Here is a 25,365-nt window from a genome sequence, read left to right as displayed (position 1 = left end):
CTATTTTACCAGTCTTAGGATAATCAGACCCGTTTTCACGGAGATATAAGCTTTTCCCCTATAATGTTCCCCATTATCTGAAATGATTATTAATAAAAAAAAAAAAAAAAAAAAAAAAAGATCTAACCCTGACTAACCTTACTGTCATGCACTTGTCCTAATAAACTAACCTACACTGTAACACGCAACACTTTGATGAACATTGTTACTCAGCTGATAGAGTTGTACCCTTCTTGCTGTCTTGTCGTACAGAACTTGTAAGTTGCTTTGGATAAAAGCGTCAGCTAAATGACTAAATGTAAAATGTAAATGTAATGTGATATGGCTGTTTGACTCTAAGAGCGATCAGGAACTGAGAGAATCGATTTTCAGCGTGCGGCACCAGCGTGCACACGTACACATATACTATCGATAATCTAGTATTTTTTAAACGATTCATAAATAGGCCGAAAAATGACAACGTTCTAGAATATTACAGTACATGGCGATTATCATGGAATCTCTTATTTTTTCCATGAAAACGAGGGCTTTTCAAAATGCTATCAAACGGAAATGAACCGATAAAAAAACAATCCGCTTCGACAATGTTGACTGGAAATGGGTCATTGATAATGCGACGGGCAGATTAGACACATAGCCATAATTTAAAACATAGATTAGGCGATATTAACGTTAACATTGGAGTGGATGGTGGGCATTCAAGCACTAAATGAGCGCCCCCTGCTGGGCACTGAAAGTGTTAAAGACCGAAATTAACGTTACGTTAGCGTAAGCTAACTAAGCTAACTCTGATCAGAGCCATATAGAGAACAGCAAAGGTCCATTAGTGGGGACTGGGGATGGGGCATTCTCCCTTTCTGTGTGTGTGTGTGCGCGTTTGGAAAGACCAGATGAAGTCAGGAGCATATTATATTGATAGTAAATTTACTGAGGATGGACAGATAATGTTGATATTTAAACATAAAAAATACAATACATAAGACATGTATTCATGATCATCATGCAACATAAAACAATTGTAGGAATGGTTTGGGAGAGGAAGATTGATTGATTGATTGATTGATTGAAAACTTTATTAACAGATTTTAGAATGGGTACAATACAGTACGGCTCAATACACACAATTGTTAAGGGGATGCAGACCAGAGGAAAAATGTGCGCAACAACCAGTAAGGGAATTGGCATAACGACAAAATTGGGGATGGGAGAAAAATACGGAAAATAGGGGGAGAAAAAATGTATAAAAATACCTGAATATGCATGGTTAGATTTACATAATACTGCTCTATGATCCCATGGGTTGTGCGTTCCTCCCGGCCACCAGCAATGACTTATCAGCCAAATGCAACAATAAATAACATGCATTCATTCGGAAAGACCTCATTCGGAAAGAACTATTCCAAATGCTATTTATAATGAATTACACTAATGTCTTACACTAATGTCGCTATTTTACAATTAACTATAATGAATTACGGGTCATACCATAACCGAACACGTCAGTGTTGAAACTAATGCACGAAAGCTTATTTCCGTGTGCAGTTTTCTTATTCTACCGCTCGGCGCCATGTATGCACGGTCTGAGCTGTCTCAAGCACACGTTCAAATTGATAAGTCGCACACTTTGCTTAGAAATGATCGTATGCACGGTTTACGCACATATCTGTGCATACGCACCATTGATAAATGAGGGCCCAGGACTTTTTTTAAACTGTGACCCCCCCCCCCCCCCTGCTGCTGTGACCCATTGTCACCTCCATATTTATATTTGTAAACACTACTGGATCCTACACTGTGAATCGGAACATAACCATTCTTGACCATTGTTATTGTACAATTCGGCAGGCCTACCATTCTGTCCCCCGTGCTGCGTGGGCAACAGTGATCACCATCTTATCCACCTGATCCCTCGCTACAGGCAGAGATTAAAACTGTAGTGCGGAGTGTGGTCCAGTGAGGCATGCAAGTGTCTCCACGCCTGGCTGGAGAGGGCAGGCTGTGACCAGGACTTTGTTGAGTGGGCGGGGCCTGAGGCTGGAAACAACCTGGATGAATACACGGACACTGTGACATCATTCATCAGCCTCGGTGAGGTGGTGTGTGTCCCCCTCTGCACTAGGAAGATCTTTAACAACAAGCCCTGGTTTTCAGCCCAACTCAGGTGGCTGAGGTCGGAGAAGGAGGTGGCCAGGCTCAGTGGTGATGCTCATCGGTTCAGGCAGGCCAAGTACAAGTTCACCAAAGAGGTGAGGGAGGCGAAACTTCGCTTCTCAGATAAACTGCGGCAGCAGCTCTCTGAGGGGAATTCCTCCTCCGTATGGAAAGGCCTCAAGACCATTACAAACTATAAGCCGAAGTCACCACAGGCGCCTGATAGCCTCCCCCTTGCGAACGAGCTTAATGAATTTTATTGTAGGTTTGAGAAAGAGGTTCCCCCCCGCCCTCTTCCTTCACCCACTCAGCCACAATCTCCATCCCCCCACCCCAGTGCCCCCCCCCCCCTCCCCTCTCTCTGTCAGTCTGAGAGAGGTGAAACGGCTGTTTTCTAGTCAGAATCCCCGGAAGGCGGCCGGCCCGGACTCTGTCTCCCCCTCTGCCCTGAAGCACTGCGCTGACCAGCTCGCACCGGTGTTTACCACCATTTTTAATGCCTCGCTGGAGCTGTGTCACGTCCCAGCATGCTTCAAGGCCTCAACCATCATCCCCGTCCCCAAGAAGGCCAAGGTCACAGGCCTTAATGACTACAGACCTGTCGCCCTGACCTCTGTGGTCATGAAGGTCCTGGAGCGCTTTGTCCTGGCCCACCTGAAGCTCATCACAGATCCTGTGCTGGACCCGCTGCAGTTTGTGTACAGAGCCAATAGATCCACAGAGGATGCTGTGAACATGGCTCTGCACTATACGCTGGAACATCTGGACTGCACAGGCAACTATGTCAGGATCTTGTATGTGGACTTCAGCTCGGCCTTTAACACTATCCTTCCACCCATCCTGGAGCACCAGCTATCCCTGCTGCAGGTGCCGGCCTCCACTTGCAGGTGGATTACCGACTTCCTGTCCAAAAGGTCTCAGCGGGTGAGGCTGGGGAAGAGCATTTCCAGCTCTAGGTCCACCAGCACCGGTTCCCCGCAGGGCTGCGTCCTGTCCCCACTACTGTTCTCCCTGTACACCAACAGCTGTGCCTCTCTCCACCCCTCGGTGAAACTCCTGAAATTCGCTGACGACACCACCCTGGTGGGTCTCATCTCCAGGGGGGACGAGTCGGCCTACAGGAGGGAGATCGAGAGGCTGCAGAGCTGGTGCAGCTGCAACAACCTGGAGCTCAATGCTCAAAAGACAGTGGAGATGGTAGTGGACTTCAGGAGGAAAGCAGCCCTGCCCCCTTCCATCATACTGGGAGGCACCCAGGTGGCCTCCGTGGAGTCATGCCAATTCCTTGGCATGACCATCTCCCGGGACTTGAAATGGGTGCTTAACACCACGGGCCTGCTCAAAAAGGCCCAGGGGAGGATGTTCTTCCCCCGGCAGTTGAATAAATACAAACTGCCGAGGACCATGATGGCCCAATTTTACACAGCCATCATTGAGTCCATCCTCACCCACTCCATCATCTCCTGGTTCCCCGCTGCAGCGGCAAAAGATCTCGCCAAGCTGCAGCGGGTGATTTGCTCCGCGGAGAGGGTGATCGGCTGTCCCCTACCCTCCCTCAGGTCCCTGCATGACTCCAGGGCGCTGAAGAGGGCGAGGAAGATCATGGCCGACCCCTCCCACCCCGGACACAGCCTCTTCACCCTGCTCCCCTCTGGGAGAAGGCTGAGGATCCCAAAGGCCGTGAAAGCTCGTCACAGACTGAGCTTCTTCCCCTCAGCCGCCAGGCTGATCAATGCCTCAGCCCCCCCCCCAAGTGACACTGGCACAATGCCACTGCACTGCACTAGTCTTTACTGGAACTCTGCACTTTATATATATATATATATATATATATTTAAATTATTAATCCTCCACTGCACTGTTTTTGTCCTGTGTCTGTGTTGGTGTTGTTGTTACTGTGAAAAAAGAAATGAAAAATGCATACACTGTAATGCCGCAACAATTACCAATGTGTTTTTACACAAATGGCTTAATAAAGGAATGTGAATCTGAATCTGAATAACTGCAATGTATTGTGTGATTTTGTGCGAAGGGCAGACTAGCAAAGTACGATTTTCATTGTACGGCAAACTGTCTGTTCTCTAATCTTTAAGCCAGAGCGGTCCGGTACAAAATGTATTTCAGATTATTCTGATTATTAATATGATATTCAATATACATTATTCATTAATTTCCAATTAATACAATCTGTATGAATTAACCTCTTAACACATTGACTGCCACGCTGTTTTCGGGCCCCATCTATGAACTGCCACGCTTTAAAAGATAGGAGTCCGTCCCCTTGTTTGTAGAGCTATAACTATATTATAGCTATGGATACAATACTATGGTCATTTGACAGTGGCTTTCTTCCGGTCAAGATGCAAAAATGAGATCATTTTTCCATGCATACATTCACGCGTTATACCGTGGTGAATATAAGTATGTTTTTAGATCTGTCTGGCCCCTGGGGTAATTCCCGAAATGCTGAGGAATAGCCTTTGCGTGTATTATACTATAACCGTTGCCGTTTCTTGCCTGGACCCGCTATTATTCTCAAATCAAATCTATATCATAGGTATTACATGGTATATGGTATTCGTGAATGCATGAAAGGGGGGGGGGGGGGGGGGGGGTTGTTTTTTGATGATTTGATCGTCACCAACGGCATACGTTGTGGACTAACGTTACACACACATGTTCGGATCGCAGTGAAGACATGCTTGGATCAACGCAAGATTGATATCATATAGCCCTTACCTTGACTAGGTTGTACCCCAAAAAGAATATTCCAATTATCTGATCGCGATTCCAAGTATTGATGTCCATCGTGTCGCCAACATAATCCACCACACAACATGCATCGGGAGCATTGGATTCTTCTCAATCCGACCGTTATAACCGCTCGTCTTGTCCGGGGGAAAAAAGCCGACCCGGAGACATATAATCAACGCACAGGCCAAGATACAAGGTTTCAAAGGGTGCTCGATACCGCCGTCTGGCTGGATGTGGCCGGTATTGCACTTTGGCGATCTCAGACTCATTCCCTATGGCAACACCAGGCTCCCTGGATGGATAATGAATAAAAATATCGACCCAGAAACGTAAAAAGCCATTTTTGGCAAAGAATGTGTTAAGCCGTAGCCATATTTTCAGAAAATCTGCCTAAAAGTACATACCCAAGTAAATGGAAGATTGCTCCACTTCTACAAGGTCCATTTGAATGTTCCTGGTATCTAGGGACATAGATGGACCTCAGGGAATGTATTCCCAGTGTCAGAAATATTGTGTCTGTTACTATGCTCAAGTCAATTGTAATGAACCAAAGGAGAATATACATTATTTTATAAAAAAATTTAATTCACTTTGAAGGTGAATAACACCATGCTAACATTGACCAGACGTGAAAAATGCAGGTGCTCATTCAGCACCTTCTTGAGAGCAAGTGTACAAAAAATAAATAAAAAAGTAAATGAATGAATGAAGGGAAGATGATTTACAGTTTATTTTGTAGATACAGTACTGGATTGTGCATGCAATTTGGAATATGAATATAGAATATCAGGCCTATGAATGACCTTATTATGGCCAAGTCATACATCAAATCTCCTCTTTCCAATGGCAGAGTTCAATCTGAATTTAGTACCACCAGGCGCCCTTTACAGGGCAGCAAAGACCGTGAATGAAATCTACTGTAAGTACAGTTACTTTTTTGTAATGAAAAATGCTCCTCCATTTTTCATCAGATTTTTCAAGACATTCACAGACGTGGTATTCTATATTCACATTTCAAATAGCATGTGTCATCAAATCATCTGCCCTTTATTCATTTGCTTAGATTTGTTGTACACTTGATATCAAGAAGGTGGCAATTTTTCAAGTCTGGTTAATGTTAGCATGGTGTTATTCACCTTCAAAGTGAATTAAACATTTTTATAAAATAATGTATATTCTCCTTTGGTTCATTACAATTGACTCAAGCATAGTAACGGACACAATATTTCGGACACTGGGAATACATTCCCTGAGGTCCATAGATACCAAGAACATGCAAATGTACCTTGTAGAAGTGGAGCAATCTTCCTTTTACTCTGGTATGTACTTTTAGGCGAATTTAGAGTCTGGCTTAAAGGAAAACTCCAACATTTTGGGAAATTAGCTTATTTACCATCTTCCCTGGAGTTAGACCAGAAGATACATACCTTTTTTGTCTATCTGCATGCATTAGGCTTAGGGAACGCCCGCACCATTAGCGTAGCTTAGCTTCATCACTGGAAGTGGGTCAGACTTTTACCCTGAAGTTCCCTACAGTCCCCTACAGTCACGAAATACACTCCAAAACGTTCCTGTAAACATGTTGTGACCTGTGTATTTACCACGTGGAGAAATAAAAAATTATTGAATTCGACATTTACGTTTTCTAAGCAAATATACTCGGAACTATTTTTTGCCTAACCACTCCTCTCTGGGCGCAGTGATTTCACGCAACGCAGTGCTACTTTCTAACGTGAGGCCAGTGTTTGTTTACATTTTCATTTCATTCAAAGGATCCGAACCGATTGAAGGATACACAGGATACCATGACTGTGGTAAGTTTTAAGGGGCTAGCGTTACACAATAAATTAGTTATAATAATACCACAAGTGTGGATTCACTCGCCCAAACCCTGTAGCCGTGCATCGCAGTCATGAAAGGGGCTAACTAAGTCGATAGTCCAGCAACGTTGTGACTAGGGCTGTCTTAAATACTTCGAAGCCTTGCGCCTCCATTCCAATGAAACGAAAGTAAGCGGCGCCTTCCCGCCTCCATTCCAATGAAACGAAAGTAAGCGGCGCCTTCCCGCCTCCATTCCAATGAAACGAAAGTAAGCAGCGCCTTCCCGCCTCCATTCCAATGAAATGAAAGTAAGCGGCGCCTCGACTCCACCTCTCTACAACAAGCACGTGGAGATTATCGGTGTTGAAAACAACAAGGACATGTGCAGCAGACATGTCGACGAAGAAGTCATCAGACGTGTGGTTACACTTTAAAATATGCAAAGACAATGCCCAAAAAGCTGAGTGCCAGAAGAAAATAGCATATCACAACTCTACAACAACTTTGTCAAATCACCTAAAAAACGTAAGTATCGTCATAAATGTATAGATGTAGCAGTACTGTCTATCTGTATGTCATATGTCCTGATTAATTGAAAATGTGGGACCCTGATGTAAACAAGACGAAAGTCTTTCTCTGGTCTGCATCCCCTTAACAATTGTGTGTATTGAGCTGTACTGTACCCATTCTGCAATCTGTTAACAAAGTTTTCAATCAATCAATCAATCAATCGTTGTACACGACGGCGACGCCACACAAAACATTAATAAGGCTATGCCTATGCTGCTATGACTAATGTGTTACCAAGTTGGCTAATTTAATTGTAATCATCTGCTTTTGTAGGTGCATTGTCTGATATAATTATAAATTATAAATTAAATATAATATAATTGTTTGCTTGATAGACGAAGGTTGTAACATAATTATGTAATGTCATGTCGTTGGCTGTGAGAGCAGCCCCACTGCACCCAGGTAGCGCAGCCGAGTGAAACCTTGTTGGCTGCGTCAGTCATGAAAGGGGCTACTTAATTAATTAATCCAATCCACTTTATTTATAGAGCACATTTAAAAACAACAACGTTTACCAAAGTGCTGTACAAGTCCCACAACATAAGATAAAAAAATTAAAAAATATTATATATTTTTTTCTCAAAGCTTCGAATTAAAATCGAAGCTCGGCCCCGAAGCTTCAATTGCCAAAAAAAGCTTCGAAGGTCAGCCCTAGTTGTGACTGTCCTATTCATCAATCACAATATTAGCTAACGTTAGACAGATGGAATACAGCCTTCCATCTAAAAACATAAATGAAAACTTACCACAGTCATGGTATCCATAAACTTCAATCGGTTAGGCAAAAAATAGTTCAAAACTTAGAAAATGTAAAAGGTCGAATTCATTTATTTTTTATTTCTCCACGTGGTAAATACACAGGTCACAACATGTTTACAGGAACGTTTTGGAGTGTATTTCGTGACTGTAGGGGACTGTAGGGAACTTCAGGGTAAAAGTCTGACCCACTTCCAGTAAGCTACACTAACGGTACAGGCGTTCCCTAAGCCTAATGCATGCAGATAGACAGAAAAGGTATGTATCTTCTTGTCTAACTCCAGGGAAGATGTTAAATAAGCTAATTTCCCAAAATGTTGGAGTTTTCCTTTAACACTTTGTATGCCACTCACGGCTTTTCTCGGGTTTACGCCCCGACCGTTGAATGCCATGTCACGAGTATTCTCGTTTTTTTTCTTCTTTTTTTTCTTTTTTAGCGATCTGAATTCATATTGCATCACGCAAGCCTACCGTTGGAGATCCAGGGACCGCCGCCGCTCAGATCTGAAAAAAGCGCCCCCTATCGTCTCCCAGGTGGTAAATCACCCTTTTGGAATATACTCAATAAAAGTGAATGGGAGAACGGATTTCTGACTCCACATTTTACTTTTCACTGATGCAGCCGGGGTTACCAGAGTTCATCCTGGAGCCTCTGAGCCGTGCGGATCATGAGTTCCTACTGTATCACGTTGGATCTATACACTTATCGATTTTTTCGAATGGTGATCAGGAATTGGAATATACCATTTGGATACCATCTGATGTCAGGTAAGGAATCTATGTTATCAGTGTTAGGATAATCAGACTCGTTTTCACAGAGATAAAAGCTTTTTTGTGATATGTGCTCTAGCTGTTTTCACTGTAAAAGCCATGAGGAAATGAGAGCAGCTATTATCAGCACGCGGCTCGAACGTGCGTGCGTGCACATATACTATCGATCATCTAGCATTTATTTGAAACCGATTCATAAATAGGCCGACAAATATCAACATTCTGGAATATTCCAGTAAAAGGCGATTATCATAGAATGTGTTGTTTTTCACCTGAAAACGGGTGCTTTTCAAAATGCTATCAAACGGAAATGAAGCGATAAAAAACCAATCTGCCTTGACAACATTGACTGGAAAATGATTCTTTGATAAGCGACGGGCAGATTAGACACATAGCCATAATTTAAAACATAGATTAGGCGATATTAACGTTAACATTGGCGCCGATGGTGGCATTCAAGGGACTAAATGGGAATTAACCTCCGGCGCTCAAAGTGTTAAGAGGTTAAAGTCAACACTTATAAAGTCATAATGTTTACAGATTAAAGTCAACATTTCCATACTTGTTTCCATGCAGTCCAAACAGCTCTGCTCCTGGTCCAGCTGTGGCGGTTTCATGCAGTCCACCAAACAGACAGACAGTTCTCTCAAACCAAGGTGTGAGAGGCTATGAGGGGCGGTCATATTCAGACCAATCTTGGGGAAAAGTAAGGAAAGAAATATCAGTACATTGTACATTCATCCTAACAAACAAAGGTCTAACTTTTCAGTTGAAATTCATCAGGAACACAGAAAGCCAAGAAAGAACCATCAGTCCTTAACCAGCTATACAGGTAGCTCTCTTTTCCTATGCTAACAAATTGGAAAGGAAGGAAAATCCTGACAGGAAGATTTCATAAGAACTGAAAAACACATGGGTGTATATATAGACAGATGCAGGGTTCGAAATTAACGGGGGCTCGGGGCTAAATGCCCTTGAAAATGGACAAAATGCCCTTGAAAATAATTTAAGGGGGGCACCAAATGCCCCCGACAGTTTACTAATTATATATATATTATATTATTATATATTATATGGAGACATTAACATTACGTTTTGTTTCATTTACGTGAATAGTTTATTTTTATTTACAAGTGAACCAAACTTCTCCTCCATTGCAAACACGCAAGTTGACGCAACGCTCCGAGTCCCAGCTGTGACACCCAAGTTCACCCCTGTGCCGTGCGCACACTAGCTTTTGATCCGAGGCCGATGTCGACGTCACTCCCCCCCCTCTCATCTTTGGCAGGTGAGAAGCTGGCATTTTGAAGAGACAGACAAGATGGAGCGTTTTTTATTAAACTATAAAAACAAGGAAACAGAGTCTGAGAAGCAGATTCCCGGGGCCCAGGTCCTCAAATTAAAAAATGTAAAGCGGAGTACGGTGGAGTCGTGGGGATTAGACTGGTTAGGGGTTGAGGAGGATGCTACAGGCCAACATATTATTTATTGTAAAGCGTGTCGTGAGACTCCAGCTGCAAACACGGCTAATGTCCGAGGTGCGTGTGTTGATCTTTTTGTCCGCGGGACTACGACAGTCAAGAAATACAGCGCTTTGCGCCACCAAGACAGCCGCGGTCACAACATGGCATATGGTAAGTGTCGACAATTTTTATAATTTGTATGTTAATTTGCTTGAACGTTAACGTTAGCGGGTTTCTTTGCTAACTTAGGTAACGTCATTGCAATAGGCCACGTTTAGTACCACGTTTTGGACAGGCCGCAGGCAGCAGGCCGCAGGCGTAATTGTGCTTTATACAGTTTTTGATGATTGTTTTCCGTGTTTATGTTGTTCACAGAAGCGTGGACGAACAAACTGAAACGCAACGAGCCCATCGTCCAGTCAGTTCTGAAAATGAATGCTGACCTGTTAAGCAAAATGGTCAAGTTATTTGACATAACGTACCACCTAGCAAAACAAGAGCTGCCGTTCACGTACTTCCCATCCCTGATCACCCTTGAGAAAAGGCATGGAGTAGATTTGGGGGGAACTTATGCAAACGACAAACAGGCACGAGTCTTCACGCAATTCCTGGCTGAGGACATACAAAGTCAGATGACCGAGGAGATCACATCAGCCAGATATGTCAGCATTCTGGTGGATGGCAGCACAGACAGACGAGCCTGTGAAAAGGAGGTGGTGTATGCCAAGTTCATGGATAAAGGAATTCCATCAATGAAATTTCTCGGGTAAGAAAAATATTCAAGACAAATGTCTAAACTCGGATACTAAGTTACTGTATATTAGGTATTTTTAAGCGAGCGACGGCAGGCAACACACTGTAAAAACTGAGCGAGCGTCATCTGGTCATTTTATATCAGGCTGTCAGCTAATTTTATTCAACCAAAACTGTATAAAATGCAATTCATAAATGGTTCAAATTAATTGAATTCAGCTCAATTCGATTTCAAATAGCAGTCTTTTTTATTATGTAGCCTATAGGTTACTAATAATTATTTAATTTAATTTATCTCTCTCTCTCTCTCTCTCTCTCCCCCTCTCAGCGGGAATGAGAATGAAACACGCAGACGCGGGCTCCCTCCTCTCTCCTCTCTCTCTCTCTCTCTATCTCTATCTCTCTCGCCCTCGAGATAAAGCTGGGAACGAGGTTACTCTCTCTCTCTCTCTCTCTCTCTCTCTCTCTCTCTCTCTCTCTCTCTCTCTCTCTCTCTCTCAGCGGGAATGAGAATGAAACACGCAGACGCGGGCTCTCTCCTCTCTCTCTCTCTCTCTCTCTCTCTCTCTCTCTCTCTCTCTCTCAGCGGGAATGAGAATGAAACACGCAGACGCGGGCTCTCCTCTCTCCTCTCTCTCTCTATCTCTCTCGCCCTCGAGATAAAGCTGGGAACGAGGTTACTCTCTCGCTCTCTCTCTCCTCTCGCTCTCTCTCGATAGACTCATTCATTGGTTGCGCGGTATTTGGGAAAATAATACGTTCAATAATAAGTAAGAACACTGGGATTGGGGTTCATTCATATTTATTAAATAAGTATTAACATATACATAATAAAAACGACAGTTTTGAAATCGAATCGAGCTGAATTCAATGAATTTGAACCATTTATTAATTGCATTTTACACAGTTTTAGTTTAATACAATTAGCTGATAGTTTAAAAGTGACCAGATGACGCTCAGTTTTTACAGTGTGGGTCATATGTCTTGTCCCTTTTTGATAGAATTGCAGAAGCAGCGAACACAACAGCAAGCGGAATCCTTGATTGCATAAACTCCGTCATGGTGTCGAAAGGCATTCCAAGATGGAAGGAAAATCTAATTGGATTTGGTGCCGATGGAGCTGCGACAAACTTTGGAAAACATCATGGTGTCTTCGCTCAACTTTCCTGTGACATGCCTTGGCTGATGGGAATCCATTGCGTTGCACATCGTCTAGAATTGGCCTGCAAGGATGCATTTAAAGACAGTTACTTCAACGAGGTTTGTAGTAGTTATAAACGTTATTTTAATAATAATATAACAATATAATAATTTAAATTTAAATCATTATTAATTTAGTATATGGAATTTGGCATTACATTAATTTAGTATATTTTTGGCATCAATTTCATTTAATTTTGTTCAACAAATGTAATGGTTTCTTTATGACTGTAACTGCAACCAGAGTAAATAAAAAATCTTTCTGGAGACTCGGACAAAAATAAAGTGAATGATTTTCTTGTTTTTCAGATTGATGGCTTTTTGTCATCATATGCCACATTCTATCGAACGTCTCCAAAACGTGTTCGTGAACTTGGTGAAATGGCTGCCATACTGGAAGAGTCCATTCTAATGCCAGCCAAAGTAGAGGGCACTCGATGGGTGGACCACCGACGCAGAGCGCTTGTGGCACTCGAAAGAAACTATCCAACAGTGGTGGCACATCTCAGTGAAATTGGAAGCGAACACCGTCAAGACATCAAGAAACCTGATGCAGCAAAAGCCAGAGGTTGGCTGAAGAAGATCACTTCTTTCAAGTTCATCCTTCACGTGGGCCTTTACTTGGACATATTAGAAGAGCTATCACGCCTTTCCCTCTTGTTCCAGAGAGACAATGTGACACTGACAGAAGTAGTCAATGCAGTCATGGCATCTTCTGAAATATTGAAAGACATGCCAAAGTCCAATGGCCACAGGCTGAGATCAGTGAGAGGGGAGTGCAGAATGGGAGCATACAGGGGAGTTAAATTAACTAACCCAGAACAAAAAGTTGCATTTGATAACTCCCTTGAGGCGCTGATCAAGCCAGTCCTATGTCATCTGGAGGAAAGGTTTGCCACATTCTCAGGCAAGGTACTGAGTGCCATGTGCACAGTGGATCCCAGCAACTGGCCAGAGGACCAGGACCTAGCTGGCTATGGAGATGATGAAGTATGGCTTTTACTCCAGCATTTCAAAGATATCGTAACCCCGAAAGGCTGTGAGATCAACACAGCGATGGCTGAGTGGGCACGGCTAAAAAAAATGCTGAAAAAATATGCACAGGTCAACTGGCGGTCAAGGTTGTTTGGAACCTGGAAAGATGAGTTCAAAAATATCATTCACCTCTTTGAAATAATCGAGGTTCTTCCACTGGCAACAGCCAAAGTGGAGAGATCTTTTTCCCTCATGAACCGGGTTAAAAATGACTGGCGAAACAGGCTGGAGACATCCACACTAGACCATTTGATGGTCATTTACCTTGAGGGCCCACCTGAGGGGGAGATGAACTTGGAGCCTGCCATTGCGAAGTGGTTCAAGGCAGGAGATAGGGCGAGGAGGCCCAACATTAAGCCTTATGGCCCCCAAGATGCCTCATGCTCTTGATTTGATTTATTAATTATGTAAGGCTGTTACCTCTCTGTTGTTCAGGCTGTTACATCTGTTTAATTTAATTTAACCAAATTTCAGATTTTTACTTTTAACAAAAACAATTGGTATGATCTCAGCAAGCATGATGTACAACCCTTATAGCAAATCTTTTTTTTGCAGTATGCTTATCTTTTGTATAGGTTGGTTTTATATGTATCCACAACATGAGCTGTGTTGTGAATGTGAATAAAATAATCAAATGAAGTTAACTGTTTGAGGTCATTAATTGAGTTGTATTTTTTAAATGATAAGGATGTTTAATAACCGTTTTCATCATAAAAATTAAGTGCCCCCGAAACACACAAAAAAGCCCCCGAAAAGCAATTAAGGGGGGCAAAAAAAGCCCTTGAAAAAAAATGTTAATTTCTAACCCTGGACAGATGCACTGCTATAGTTCTGATCTATGAATTGCATTTCATTTGATGGCCAAAACATCTGATTGGTTATTGATGCAGGAAGCTGTTTTTTTTGGCCAATCAGATGTTTTTGTCTTCCAAGTGGTGTTTCCAGGGTCGCATTGGAAAAACTAAGACCACGTCCTCGTCAGAAAGTAAACCAAATTAAATGAAAATACAACTAAATGCAATATCGTGGACATCTACAGAAGTTTGAAAAATAATTGTTTGGTAAACTGTAAATCATACAACTTTACCATGGACTCCTAAACCAAGCTAAACTAGGATAATGTATGTCAGATAAACAGATGAGAAACACTGCTAAGCTAACCAACGTTAGTTCTGGCTTTTGCTAATGAAGGGCTTATATCCGAGGCTGCCGCGGCTAATAATAACACTAATAATAATATAAAAGTAGGGATGCCCCAATCACGTTTTTTGCCACCGATACCGATCACCGATTGTCTATGAGCCATATCGGCCGATACACTGCCGATACCGATCGTTTTTGGTTTTATAAATATATATTTTTTTAAATATATAATTTTTTATATTTTTTTTTATAAAATATATATATTATATAATTATATTTGTAGTTGTATTATCTGCAAGACATCACCGTCAAAATGCTAGCTATCTGCAAACAGCTCCACTGTCTGTATGTATACTCTGCTTTGGTCAAATCACATTCAGCATGCCCTCATCCACGCGCAGCCTATGCAACATTATAACCCGGATGTAGCTAGGTTCCCTAGATCAGGGGTTCCCAAAGCGGGGGGGTCGCCAGATGATTAAAAAAAAATTATAAAAACTATTTAATTTTTTTTATGCAGTCAGGCCACTGAACTTAGAAGCAGGCCAGGCCAGTGTTTCTAGTTGCAGCAGCGCAATAGTTAGATAACCTAGGTGGGGAACAACCAGGAGATCACTGCAACTCACACAAGTTGGAGAATTATCTCTCTCTCTCTCTTGCTCTCACACACACAATCAATCAATCAATCAATCAAATGTATTTGTATAGCACGTTTAAACATGACGCTTGTCAACCAAAGTGCTTCACATGGCTAAGCTAAGTACAAAGAAAAGTATAAAATAAACAGAGAAATAAAATAAAATCAACGGATAGACAAAGGAAAAACAGAACAACACGTCAACAAGTACGGCAAGAGTCAAAGTGAGTCAGGGAAGGCCAGGCGATATAGGTGGGTTTTGAGTTTTGATTTAAAAGACTCGATGGAGGGGGCAGATTTGATGGACATGGGGATGCTGTTCCAGAGGTCAGGGGCTGCGACCGCAAAAGCACGTCCCCCCCTAGACTTGAAGTTGGACCTACGAGTGGTAGGGAGCCACATGTGATTGGTGGAGGCGGGACCCTTACAAAAAACTGTTGTTGCTAATCATTGACACATGCTAGCCTGTAATAATCCCCCCCAGAAATCTACTTTGCATTTGATATATTGAAAATATATGCCATCACACACACTGGCAGGGACCGAAACTAGAGAGCGCCACCCGCCATTTGCGCTCAGTTTTTACGTTTGGCGCCTCCCACTGAGACGTCTGAGCGCCGTGTGACGGGCAATCAAATAGTCATGTGAAAACCGAAAATCATGATCCAATTCTTTAGCGGAGTTCTCACTCGCTGTCTCAGCAGACATGAAGCGCGCACCGCGCACTGCTGCTGCTACCCCCTCCCCACCTGAGTCACCGTGACGTTAGTTAGCACTGCTGCTCCTACCCCTGTATGCCTGCATGTAAACAGAGGCTATTGCCTCACCGTGACGTTAGTCTAGTCAGTGTGGGACCTTCGTGAGATAACGTTAGCTACCGTTACAAAATGACCCAGTCAACTATTCACTTAGTTTAATACACGAGGCATTGTGTAACGTTATCCAGCCGGCTAGCTACGGATAGCTCCCGACATCAACAAATCCTCCAGCAATAGCCCAGTGCATAATACCTCCGTTGGCTAGGTAACTAGTCACTACGAAATGTCGCAGTAAACTAAATAGTTCACTGAGGCGTTGTCCCAACGCCATCCAGCAGTAGCTACAGATAGCTCTTGGCATCAATGTCCTACAACAACATGCGTATTCGAGTCCCTGGTTTACATCGCATGAGTGAGGGCTGCTGACTAGGGTCCAGGTGCAGCGCCAGAGAATTATTTTGCATGCTGAATGTAGCGTTTAGGGTCCAGCTGCACCCCCGGAGAATCCTTGCTGGAGCTGGAGGCCACTCGAGTATACACACAGACAGTGGAGCTGTTTGCAGACAGCGAGGTGGCGATGTCTCGCAGATAACACAATCACAAGTATGATTATATAATATATATATTTTATTAAAAAAAAATCCATATAAAATAATAATAAAAAAAAAATTTATCAAAAAAAAGTTGGCGGGTAAGAAATATGCTTGGCGGGTAGATTCTTCCCATCTACCCGCCACTGGCCGGTGAGTCAAAAAGTTAATTTCGCTCCCTGCACACTGGCATTTAAATGGTTAGAATTATAAAATTAATATGTGGTGTTGAATAAAAGATTGTATTTTTTTCAATCTGACATTACAAACATTAACAATAATTTGTGATGCAATCACAAACACTGGCATTTAAAGGGTACACATTTAAAAAATCCTGCACCAGAATGCAGGAAATTAAGTCTTTGTAACAAAAGATTTCCTGGTGGGGTACCCCCAGACCCCTGCTTGAAAAGTGGCCTGACTGGGGCTATATTTTGCACTATATTTCCTGGCCTGAATGATTTCCCCAGTCCGGCCCTGGTTAAAAGCCTCCAATGCTTATTAGTGTGTGTGCGTTTGAACGTTTGCATGTTTCAACCATACATTTCAATTTATAAAAAATAAAAATAAAATGTTCAAAAATTATAATTTATTTTTTTTAATTATTATTTTTTAACCTCCTATAATAGTGGGGGTTGCGGCTCTCTGACACCGTTATTTGGGGGTCGCGGCCTGAAAAGTTTGGGAACCCCTGCCCTAGATAGATGAAACTTCCCTTCTCAACCAACCCATTGATAACAACTAGGGGTGCACGATATTGATTTTTTTCATGTATATTCCTATAGTTTTGACCTAACAAGATTTATCATGACATGAGCGTTACTACTATGAACAAAACAAAGCCAAGAGAACAGTTTTGACTCTTCAAATAAAGTGACTATTTATTTTTCCAAATAAATATAATTTGAGTCAATCACAAAATTCACAATCCGTCAATGTCATTAACAATGTGTTTCCCTGAACAATGAGTGAACTAAAAACCAACAGGTATTGTGCTTCGTCAGCAGATAAAACATTTGACGCTATAGGAGAGGAGACTGTTGTGGTCTTGGTCCATGAAACAACTATTACTTAGCATTTATAGGACAGCACGCCTCAAAAATAATTAAATAAACCAAACAAAGTTAACATCACAGGTGCATATGTCCGTGGTGAAACTTATGTGCCATGCATACTTGGCTTGTAAACACTCCTCTGCAAAGTGACGGCGGCTTGGAATTATGAACCTGGGCTCTAAATGACGAAGTAGCCGACAGAATCCTTTGTCTTCGACGAGGGAAAAGGGCTGGTCGTCAAGTGCCATCATTCATTTCTGTGATCAAGTTAGAGATCGCTTGAGCCCTTCTCTGTCAAACTTCTTTAATTTAGCAAACGCCTCGTCAATAGGTACAAGCCTTTGCAGCTGGCTTTGGATTTGCAGCAGCTTTAGCTACTCGCGCATCGTCGTAGGCTTTAACACTCTTCCTAAACCACACGCTATCAGTCGTACCACAGTACTGGCAAAACGGGAGGAGCCTACAGTAAAAACAAACGCCCTTCGTCCCAATCCACCCACACCGCATTTTTTTAACCAAAAAATATTAGTGCTGTCAATGGATTAAAATATTTAACTCGATTAATCGCATGATTGTCCATAGTTAACTTGTGATTAATCGCAAATTAATCGCATTAAAAGAAAAATCTAAAATTCTACCTTAAACAGATCTTTTTCAAGTTCCAAGTTTTAATACTACATGCGAGTCAACAAATGCTTGCTTTATGCAGCCATTTAACACAAAAGGATGACCCTCATGCATTGCAAATTTGCATCAAATTCAAAACAGAGTGATGCACAAAATAACTTAAAAGAAAATAATAATTTAAAACAATGAATAAAGTGTGCATGAAATAATAGGGGAAAGAAAACGTTAGGAACTTGTTACATTCACCCACACAAGGGCTGATTAATCACACCCCCCCCTCTCTCTCACACACACACTCTCCCAGCTCTTTCTCTCTTGCCCCTTCCTCATCTCTCTCACCCCCCTCTCTCTCTATATCACACACACACACACACACACTTCAGAAACAAACATAGTATCAATGAGAGCATCAATAATACACCTGAGTGAAGTCTAGTAATTAAATTAATTGATTGCTGTTTAACTTGTCCGTGTCCAGTCCTTTCGATTAGCCCCACCGTTCATTGTAAACAATGATGCATGTAATTATATTAACGTTACTGTGTTGTTGTAGCTATGTTAATAAATTATGAATGGCATTAACGTTAGCTGGCTGGCTACAACGAATTCTCACAAGCTGGCATCGTAAAATATCAACACCAGCCATGGATGGGTATACTGTTTTCTAAATTGTGGAGGCTTTTAATCGTCAAGGTAAGAGGATTTGAAGGCGTATTGTGGCAACCCCAAGCCACCACTGGGCTTGGTGATTGAAGGACGCTATGTAGCGACACAATGGCTGGGCGCTGCCCATATTTGGGCGTCCGCTTCCGGACGCACCTGTCGCTAGAAGGTCATCAAGAGTGTATGGCGACTATCCAAACATTTATAGAGTATGACTTCCCCGTTTCACCCCCTCATCATTTCAATACCTGAAACCCCCCGGTGAACAGCTGACTTTTACTCATACTACAACACCACGTGACCCCTTAGTGAATGACGTAACCATAACAACCCGTCTTATCTATACCTGTCACCAACAAAGAGCGGATTATCGAATCACGGCGAGGTGCGCTTGTTGAGGAGGGGGAACTTAATGGAGCTGAAGAGCACCCTCTCACTCTCTCGTAGCAGCGCAAGGAGACAGGCCACGGAGCGGAGACGCCACCCGGCCGACAGATTAATGGCTATAAAGCCAGTGAGATGTGTGAAACGTTTATTGTTTATTAGAAAATAAAGAAGAGTATGATTTTGGGAACTGCAACCTGTCTGTGTGTTGTTTATTCTGCCACCCCTACACCTGGAATTGCCACAGTATGCTATGGAAGTCCCCTGCGGCTCCACTTTGTTGAAATGTACATAATATGGGCTATAGGATACCACCGCTTAATTCGCGATTTTTTATTGGTTTGTCATGACAAACCAATTACATAATCCAACATGTGTAAGAAACTAACAACCATCAACTCCTCACTCAACTCGGGGGTGGTCCCCACCTCCCTAAAACAAGCCAGAGTCACGCCGCTCATAAAAAAACCAACCCTAAACCCCACCGTCATAGGCAACTACCGTCCTGTCTCTTCTCTCCTTCCTTTCTAAAACACTTGAATGTGCTGTATCCAACCAACTTACTGCTTATCTCTTACAGAATGACCTCCTAGACCCTAATCAGTCTGGCTTCCGGACTGGCCACTCCACAGAAACGGCCCTCATTGCGGTCACAGAGGCACTTCACTTAGCAAAAACGAAAGGCCTCTCCTCTGTCCTGATTCTCCTAGATCTATCTGCAGCCTTCGACCATCAGTCAACCATCAGATCCTCCTCGCGGCCCTCGCAGGAATGGGAGTGGCTGGCTCTGCGCTGACATGGCTGACATCATACCTCAATGACCGCTCCTACCAAGTGTCATGGAGAGGGACCCTGTCGGCCACCCGCCCCCTGCGGACGGGTGTCCCCCAGGGCTCGGTTCTAGGACCCCTTCTCTTCTCCCTCTACACTAAATCACTGGGTAACATTATCACGTCTCATGGCTTCTCCTATCATTGTTATGCCGACGATACTCAACTCTTCCTCTCCTTCCCTCCCTCAGATATCCACGTCTCTGAGCGGATCTTGGCCTGTCTGTCCGACATCTCCGCCTGGATGACGACCAACCACCTCAAACTGAACCTAAGCAAAACAGAATTGCTTCACTTGCCGGCCAAATCCTCCCCCCTGACAGACCTTTCCATCACAGTCGAGAATGCAGCTGTGGCCGCGTCCCCGACCGCCAAGAACCTTGGTGTTGTCCTCGACGACCAGTTGAACTTCTCTGCTCACATCGCAGCGACAACCAGAACCTGCAGATTCCTCCTGAGCAACGTCAGAAGGATCCGCCCCTTCCTGACAAAAGAAGCCATCCAACTCCTCGTCCAATCAACAGTCATCTCCCGCCTCGACTACTGCAACGCACTGCTCGCTGGCCTCGCGGCCACTGCCACCAGGGAGCGAAATTAACTTTTTGACTCACCGGCCAGTGGCGGGTAGATGGGAAGAATCTACCCGCCAAGCATATTTCTTACCTGCCAATTTTTTTCTGATTAAAAAAAAGTATATATATATTTTATATACATTTTTTTTTTAATAAAATATATATTATATAATCATACTTGTAGTTGTATTATCTGCGAGACATCGCCACCACGCAATAAGTCAAAATGCTCGCTATCTGCAAACAGCTCCACTGTCTGTGTGTATACTTGAGTAGCCTCCAGCTCCAGCAAGGATTCTCCGGCCCTGCAGCTAGACCCTATATTCAGCTAGACCCTACATTCAGCATGCAAGGATTCTCCGGCGATGCAGCTGGACCCTATTGGTAACGTTACGGTTCTTTTGTCAAATCACATTCAACATGCCCTCAGCTAGAATACGCATTCAATCAATGTTATAAGACATTGATATCAGGAGCTATCTGTAGCTACTGCTAGCCCGGTAGATAACGTTAAGACAATTTAGTTTACTGGGACAGATCGATCTAACGTGCGCTAGCTAACGTGAGCTAGCTAACGAGGGAACGGAGGTATTATGCACTCGAGTCGACTATTGCTGGAGCATTTGTTGATATCAGCAGCTATCAGTAGCTAGCCAGCTAGATACCGTTAGACAATGCCTCGTCATGTATTAAACTAAAAGTGAATAGTTGACTGGGTCATTGTTTAAACAGAAACGGTAGCTCATGGAGGTCCGATATAGACTAGAGCAGACTGCCCGCATATCGCAATGGTGGCGTTTCAGGAAGTAAACAAGCCAAATGAGAGCTTCCGATTGGTCATTTGCTTTCTTTCTCATGAAACCAGTCACGTCACTCTACTGTGATTGGACCGTTGACTTGAGTGCAATGTGGGACTTGTAGTTTTTTAACGATCTCGCGGCGGAGAAAAAAAAGACGAGAGGCTATAATCTGTACTCGCACAATCAAAATAAGAGTATCGTTATGAACTACACGTCTACACGCCACACGGCGGGCAGCCCTCTAAGTGTCAAGCGCCAAAGGTAAAAACTGAGCGCCCCTGGCGGGCGGCGGGCTTTAGTATCGGTCCCTGACTGCCACTAAGCCTCTTCAACTCATTCAGAACGCAGCGGCCCGCCTGATCTCAAACCTACCGAAGTCGGCCCATGTCACCCCACTTCTTAGGGACCTGCACTGGCTCCCCATTGCTGCACGAATCCGCTTCAAGGCCCTCGACCTGGCATACCGTGCGGCAAAGGGAACCGCTCCCGCCTACCTCCGGTCAATGGTCTCTAACTACACACCCGCAAGACCCCTACGCTCTGCATCTTCTGGCCGCCTCAGACCTACTCCTATCCAAGCTCCGGGAGGGTCATCAAAGAGAAGTCGCCTATTCTCAGTCCTTGCCCCACAATGGTGGAATGAACTACCCACCCCAGTTAGGACAGCCGAAACCCGTCCAATCTTTCGCCGTCGACTAAAGACGCACTTCTTCAACCATTATCTGAATTAATTTTTTTTTTTAAATAAATCTAACCCTAACTAACCTTACTGTCATGCACTTGTCCTAATAAACTAACCTACACTGTAGCACTCAACACTTTATGAACATTGTTACTCAGCTGATAGAGTTGTGCCCTTCCTGATGACTTGTCGTACAGAACTTGTAAGTCGCTTTGGATAAAAGCGTCAGCTAAATGACTAAATGTAAATGTATTCCAGTTAACGGTATATTTTTTTAATGATTCGTTACGGCGAAATCAATACTTCCATTTAGGGATGCCCTGATCACGTTTTTTGCCACCGATACCGATCACCGATCGTCTTGAGCCATATCGGCCGATACTGATCCAATATCGATCGTTTTTGATTCAAAAATAAAAAATAAAAAATTATTTTATATAAAGTATTTTTTATTTTTATAAATATATATATTATATAATCATACTTGTAGTTGTATTATCTGCGAGACATTCGCCACCACGCAACAAGTCAAAATGCTCGCTATCTGCAAACAGCTCCACTGTGTGTACTCGAGTAGCCTCCAGCTACGGCCAGGATTCTCCGGAGCTGCAGCTGGACCCTATTGATCACATTCAACATGCCCTCAGCTCGAATACGCATCGAATCAGTATTATAAGACATTGATATCAGGAGCTATCTGTAGCTACTGCTAGCCGGCTAGATAACGTTAAGACAACGCCTCAGTGAACTATTTAGTTTAATGGGACGTTTCGTTTTGAACAGTGAGCTAACGTGAGCTATCATGCACTACTAGACTTGTTAACAATGCCTCATGTATTAAACTAAAAGTGAATAGTTGACTGGGTCATTTTGTAACGGTAGCTAACGTTAGCTCACGGAGGTCCTAGACTAGACTAGACCTGTGTTTACATGGGTGCGGGAGGGGCTGGAGGAGGAGGAGGAGCAGACGCAGCAGTTCCGTGTGTCTGAGACAGAACTCAGCGAGTGAGATCTCCGCTAAGAATTGGATTGTGTTTTTCGATCGGTTTTGACGATCGGCGAAAATAAAGCATTATCACCGATCGCATATTTATACTGATTATCGGCCGATAACCAAACTTGATATGCATGACCTTGGTGGGCTCTAGGTCAACTCCTGCAAAGGGGGTCAATGTCAGACTTTGCAATCAAAAGTTAGGGGGCTAATAACCCTTGCCATAATTTCAGTGCGCCCCCTAACTTTTGATTGCAAGGTCTGACATTGACCCCCTTTTCAGGAGTTGACCTAGAGCCCACCAAGGTCATGCATATCAAATTTGGTCAATGTCAGACCTTGCAATACACTGTAAGGCACTGTAAGGCTACTGTCCTGCCTCACTTCCAGTGATGAAGCTAAGCTATGCTAACGGAGCGTCTATTCCCAAAGCTAAAATGCACGCACAGAGACAAAAAAGGTATGTATCTTCTTGTCTAACTCCAGGGAAGATGTTAAATAAGCTAATTTCCCAAAATAGTGGAGTTCCCCTTTAAGCTCCAGAGAGAGGCTGAAAACCCACAGTTCTTGCCCGACGGATGGGAGCCGAATCGCGGATCCGAGTTTTCTGATGAATAGCCCCAAAACATGGAGGTCGCGAACGGCGCCGGCTTCGCTGACCAGAGCTCTCTCAGATTCAAAGTTTTAATTGCAGCCTGGAACATACAATAATGATGAAAAATAAACAGGACTAGGGATGGGTATCGTTAGGATTTTATCGATACTACTACTCCTATCGATACTGCTTAACGGTTCGGTACTTTATCGATACTCTTATCGGTTCTTTTTGATAATTTTTTTATGATTTTTATATTTGCAGTTGAGAGCATTGGTCATCTCCCTACAGTAAAGATTAGAAATGATTGAATTATTGTAAATTTGTGTGGAGTGGTGGGAATAGCTGCTTCAATAATAACTTATAACAACAACAGACAAGTTAGACAACTATGTATACAAAAAAAACGATATACACTGAATGATTAGTTGTTACCTAAAGTCCTTGGACTCCACTGTAGAGAACGGGTGCAGGCCTTTGACAACAAACTTTGTCACAGCCCTGTTACACTCGTTCACCCTATCCTCTGTCATCTTTCCTCTAGCTGCTAGGGAGAAAGGACTTTGGGTGGTGGAGGTAGATGGAGGATGTGTGGTGGGCTCACTGGGACACATTGGTGGCTGACCTCAGCTTGACGATCTATAAAAAGTTTTTAGATTGTAGTATTTGTAGCTAAACAATTATTTTGTTTATTAGCCTATTTGTAATAATTCGTTATTAGCCTAGGAAACTCCGTATCTTGGCTTACCGGCTGCAGTGGACGTGGATGCAGATGGACCACTGCGCGCAAGGCAGTCGAATACGGCGCATTTCTGCAAACTAATATAGTGTTTTGCAAACAAATGTTTTGATAGATTGCTCGTATTGCCACCCTTACTGGCAAATGTTTTGTTGCACTTGTGAACGCTTCGCTCTATCCGCCATCACGACTCAGTCCATGCAGAGCTGTCTGTGTCTGTGTGCAGCGCGCGTCAGCACGGAGACAGCGCTGAGATGCTTCCAGCTGCAGCACATCAGGTGTGCAGGGCTTGTATGTGCGGGGCTTGTAAGCGCTGCGGTCTGACGTGCTGCAGCTGCATACTATTGACAGCGCTTTCATTAAGGAGTACCCGTATGTATGTGTAGCGCGACTCGCGAGGAGTGTGTGTATTGACTCGCTGCGACTCGCTTCTCGTGCAGAGACAGAGAGAGGAGAGATCGTTCGCAACTTTTAAATAATAATAATAATAATAATAATAATAATTTCTCTAGAGTATCGATAGCAGTACCGAGGACGTCGGAGCTTATAAATACTCCGGTATTTTCTAATATAGTACCGGTTCCCGTTTAAAACCGGGGTCCGGGGGGCATCCCTAAACAGGACACACAACAAGGTGCACTACATATAACCTCATCTCATGCACCTTGTTGACGTGTATCCTGTTTAGTTTTCGTCATTATTATATTCAGAGTTAATTATATTGTTTACACTGTCTTTCTTCTATTATAACCCTGCCCATTCCCAAATCATATTCAGAAAGTATCACAGAGACTTCTATTGACCAAGGAATTAGTTATTATTAGTAAGACACAACATTTCCGTAGTAATTGACCACCAGACTCTCTCTTAAGGCATTAACTGGGTTAATTAATATAAATGTTATATTGTAACTGTCTAGTTACACATTGGTTCCGAAACATGTATGTTCCAGGCTGCAATTAAAACTTTGAATCTGAGAGAGCTCTGGTCAGCGAAGCCGGCGCCGTTCGCGACCTCCATGT

At 43.2% G+C, this 25,365-nt stretch overlaps 1 protein-coding gene across 1 annotated transcript in view; it reads right to left on the bottom strand.

Annotated features, from left to right (window-relative positions):
• The window catches only part of LOC311246338 (uncharacterized protein), a 39,379-nt gene that overhangs the window by 4,747 nt on the left and 9,267 nt on the right, over nt 1-25,365 (bottom strand). The window contains exon 2 of the mRNA XM_084336488.1: nt 9,386-9,518. Within this exon, the coding sequence (XP_084192614.1) occupies nt 9,386-9,506 (121 nt within the window). The 5' untranslated portion in view covers nt 9,507-9,518. The remainder of the gene's footprint in view (nt 1-9,385; nt 9,519-25,365) is intronic.

This window comes from Notolepis coatsorum, assembly GCF_963971535.1.
Source record: "Notolepis coatsorum genome assembly, chromosome: 19".
Taxonomy (NCBI): domain Eukaryota; kingdom Metazoa; phylum Chordata; class Actinopteri; order Aulopiformes; family Paralepididae; genus Notolepis; species Notolepis coatsorum.
This window is presented reverse-complemented; position numbering and strand designations above follow the sequence as displayed.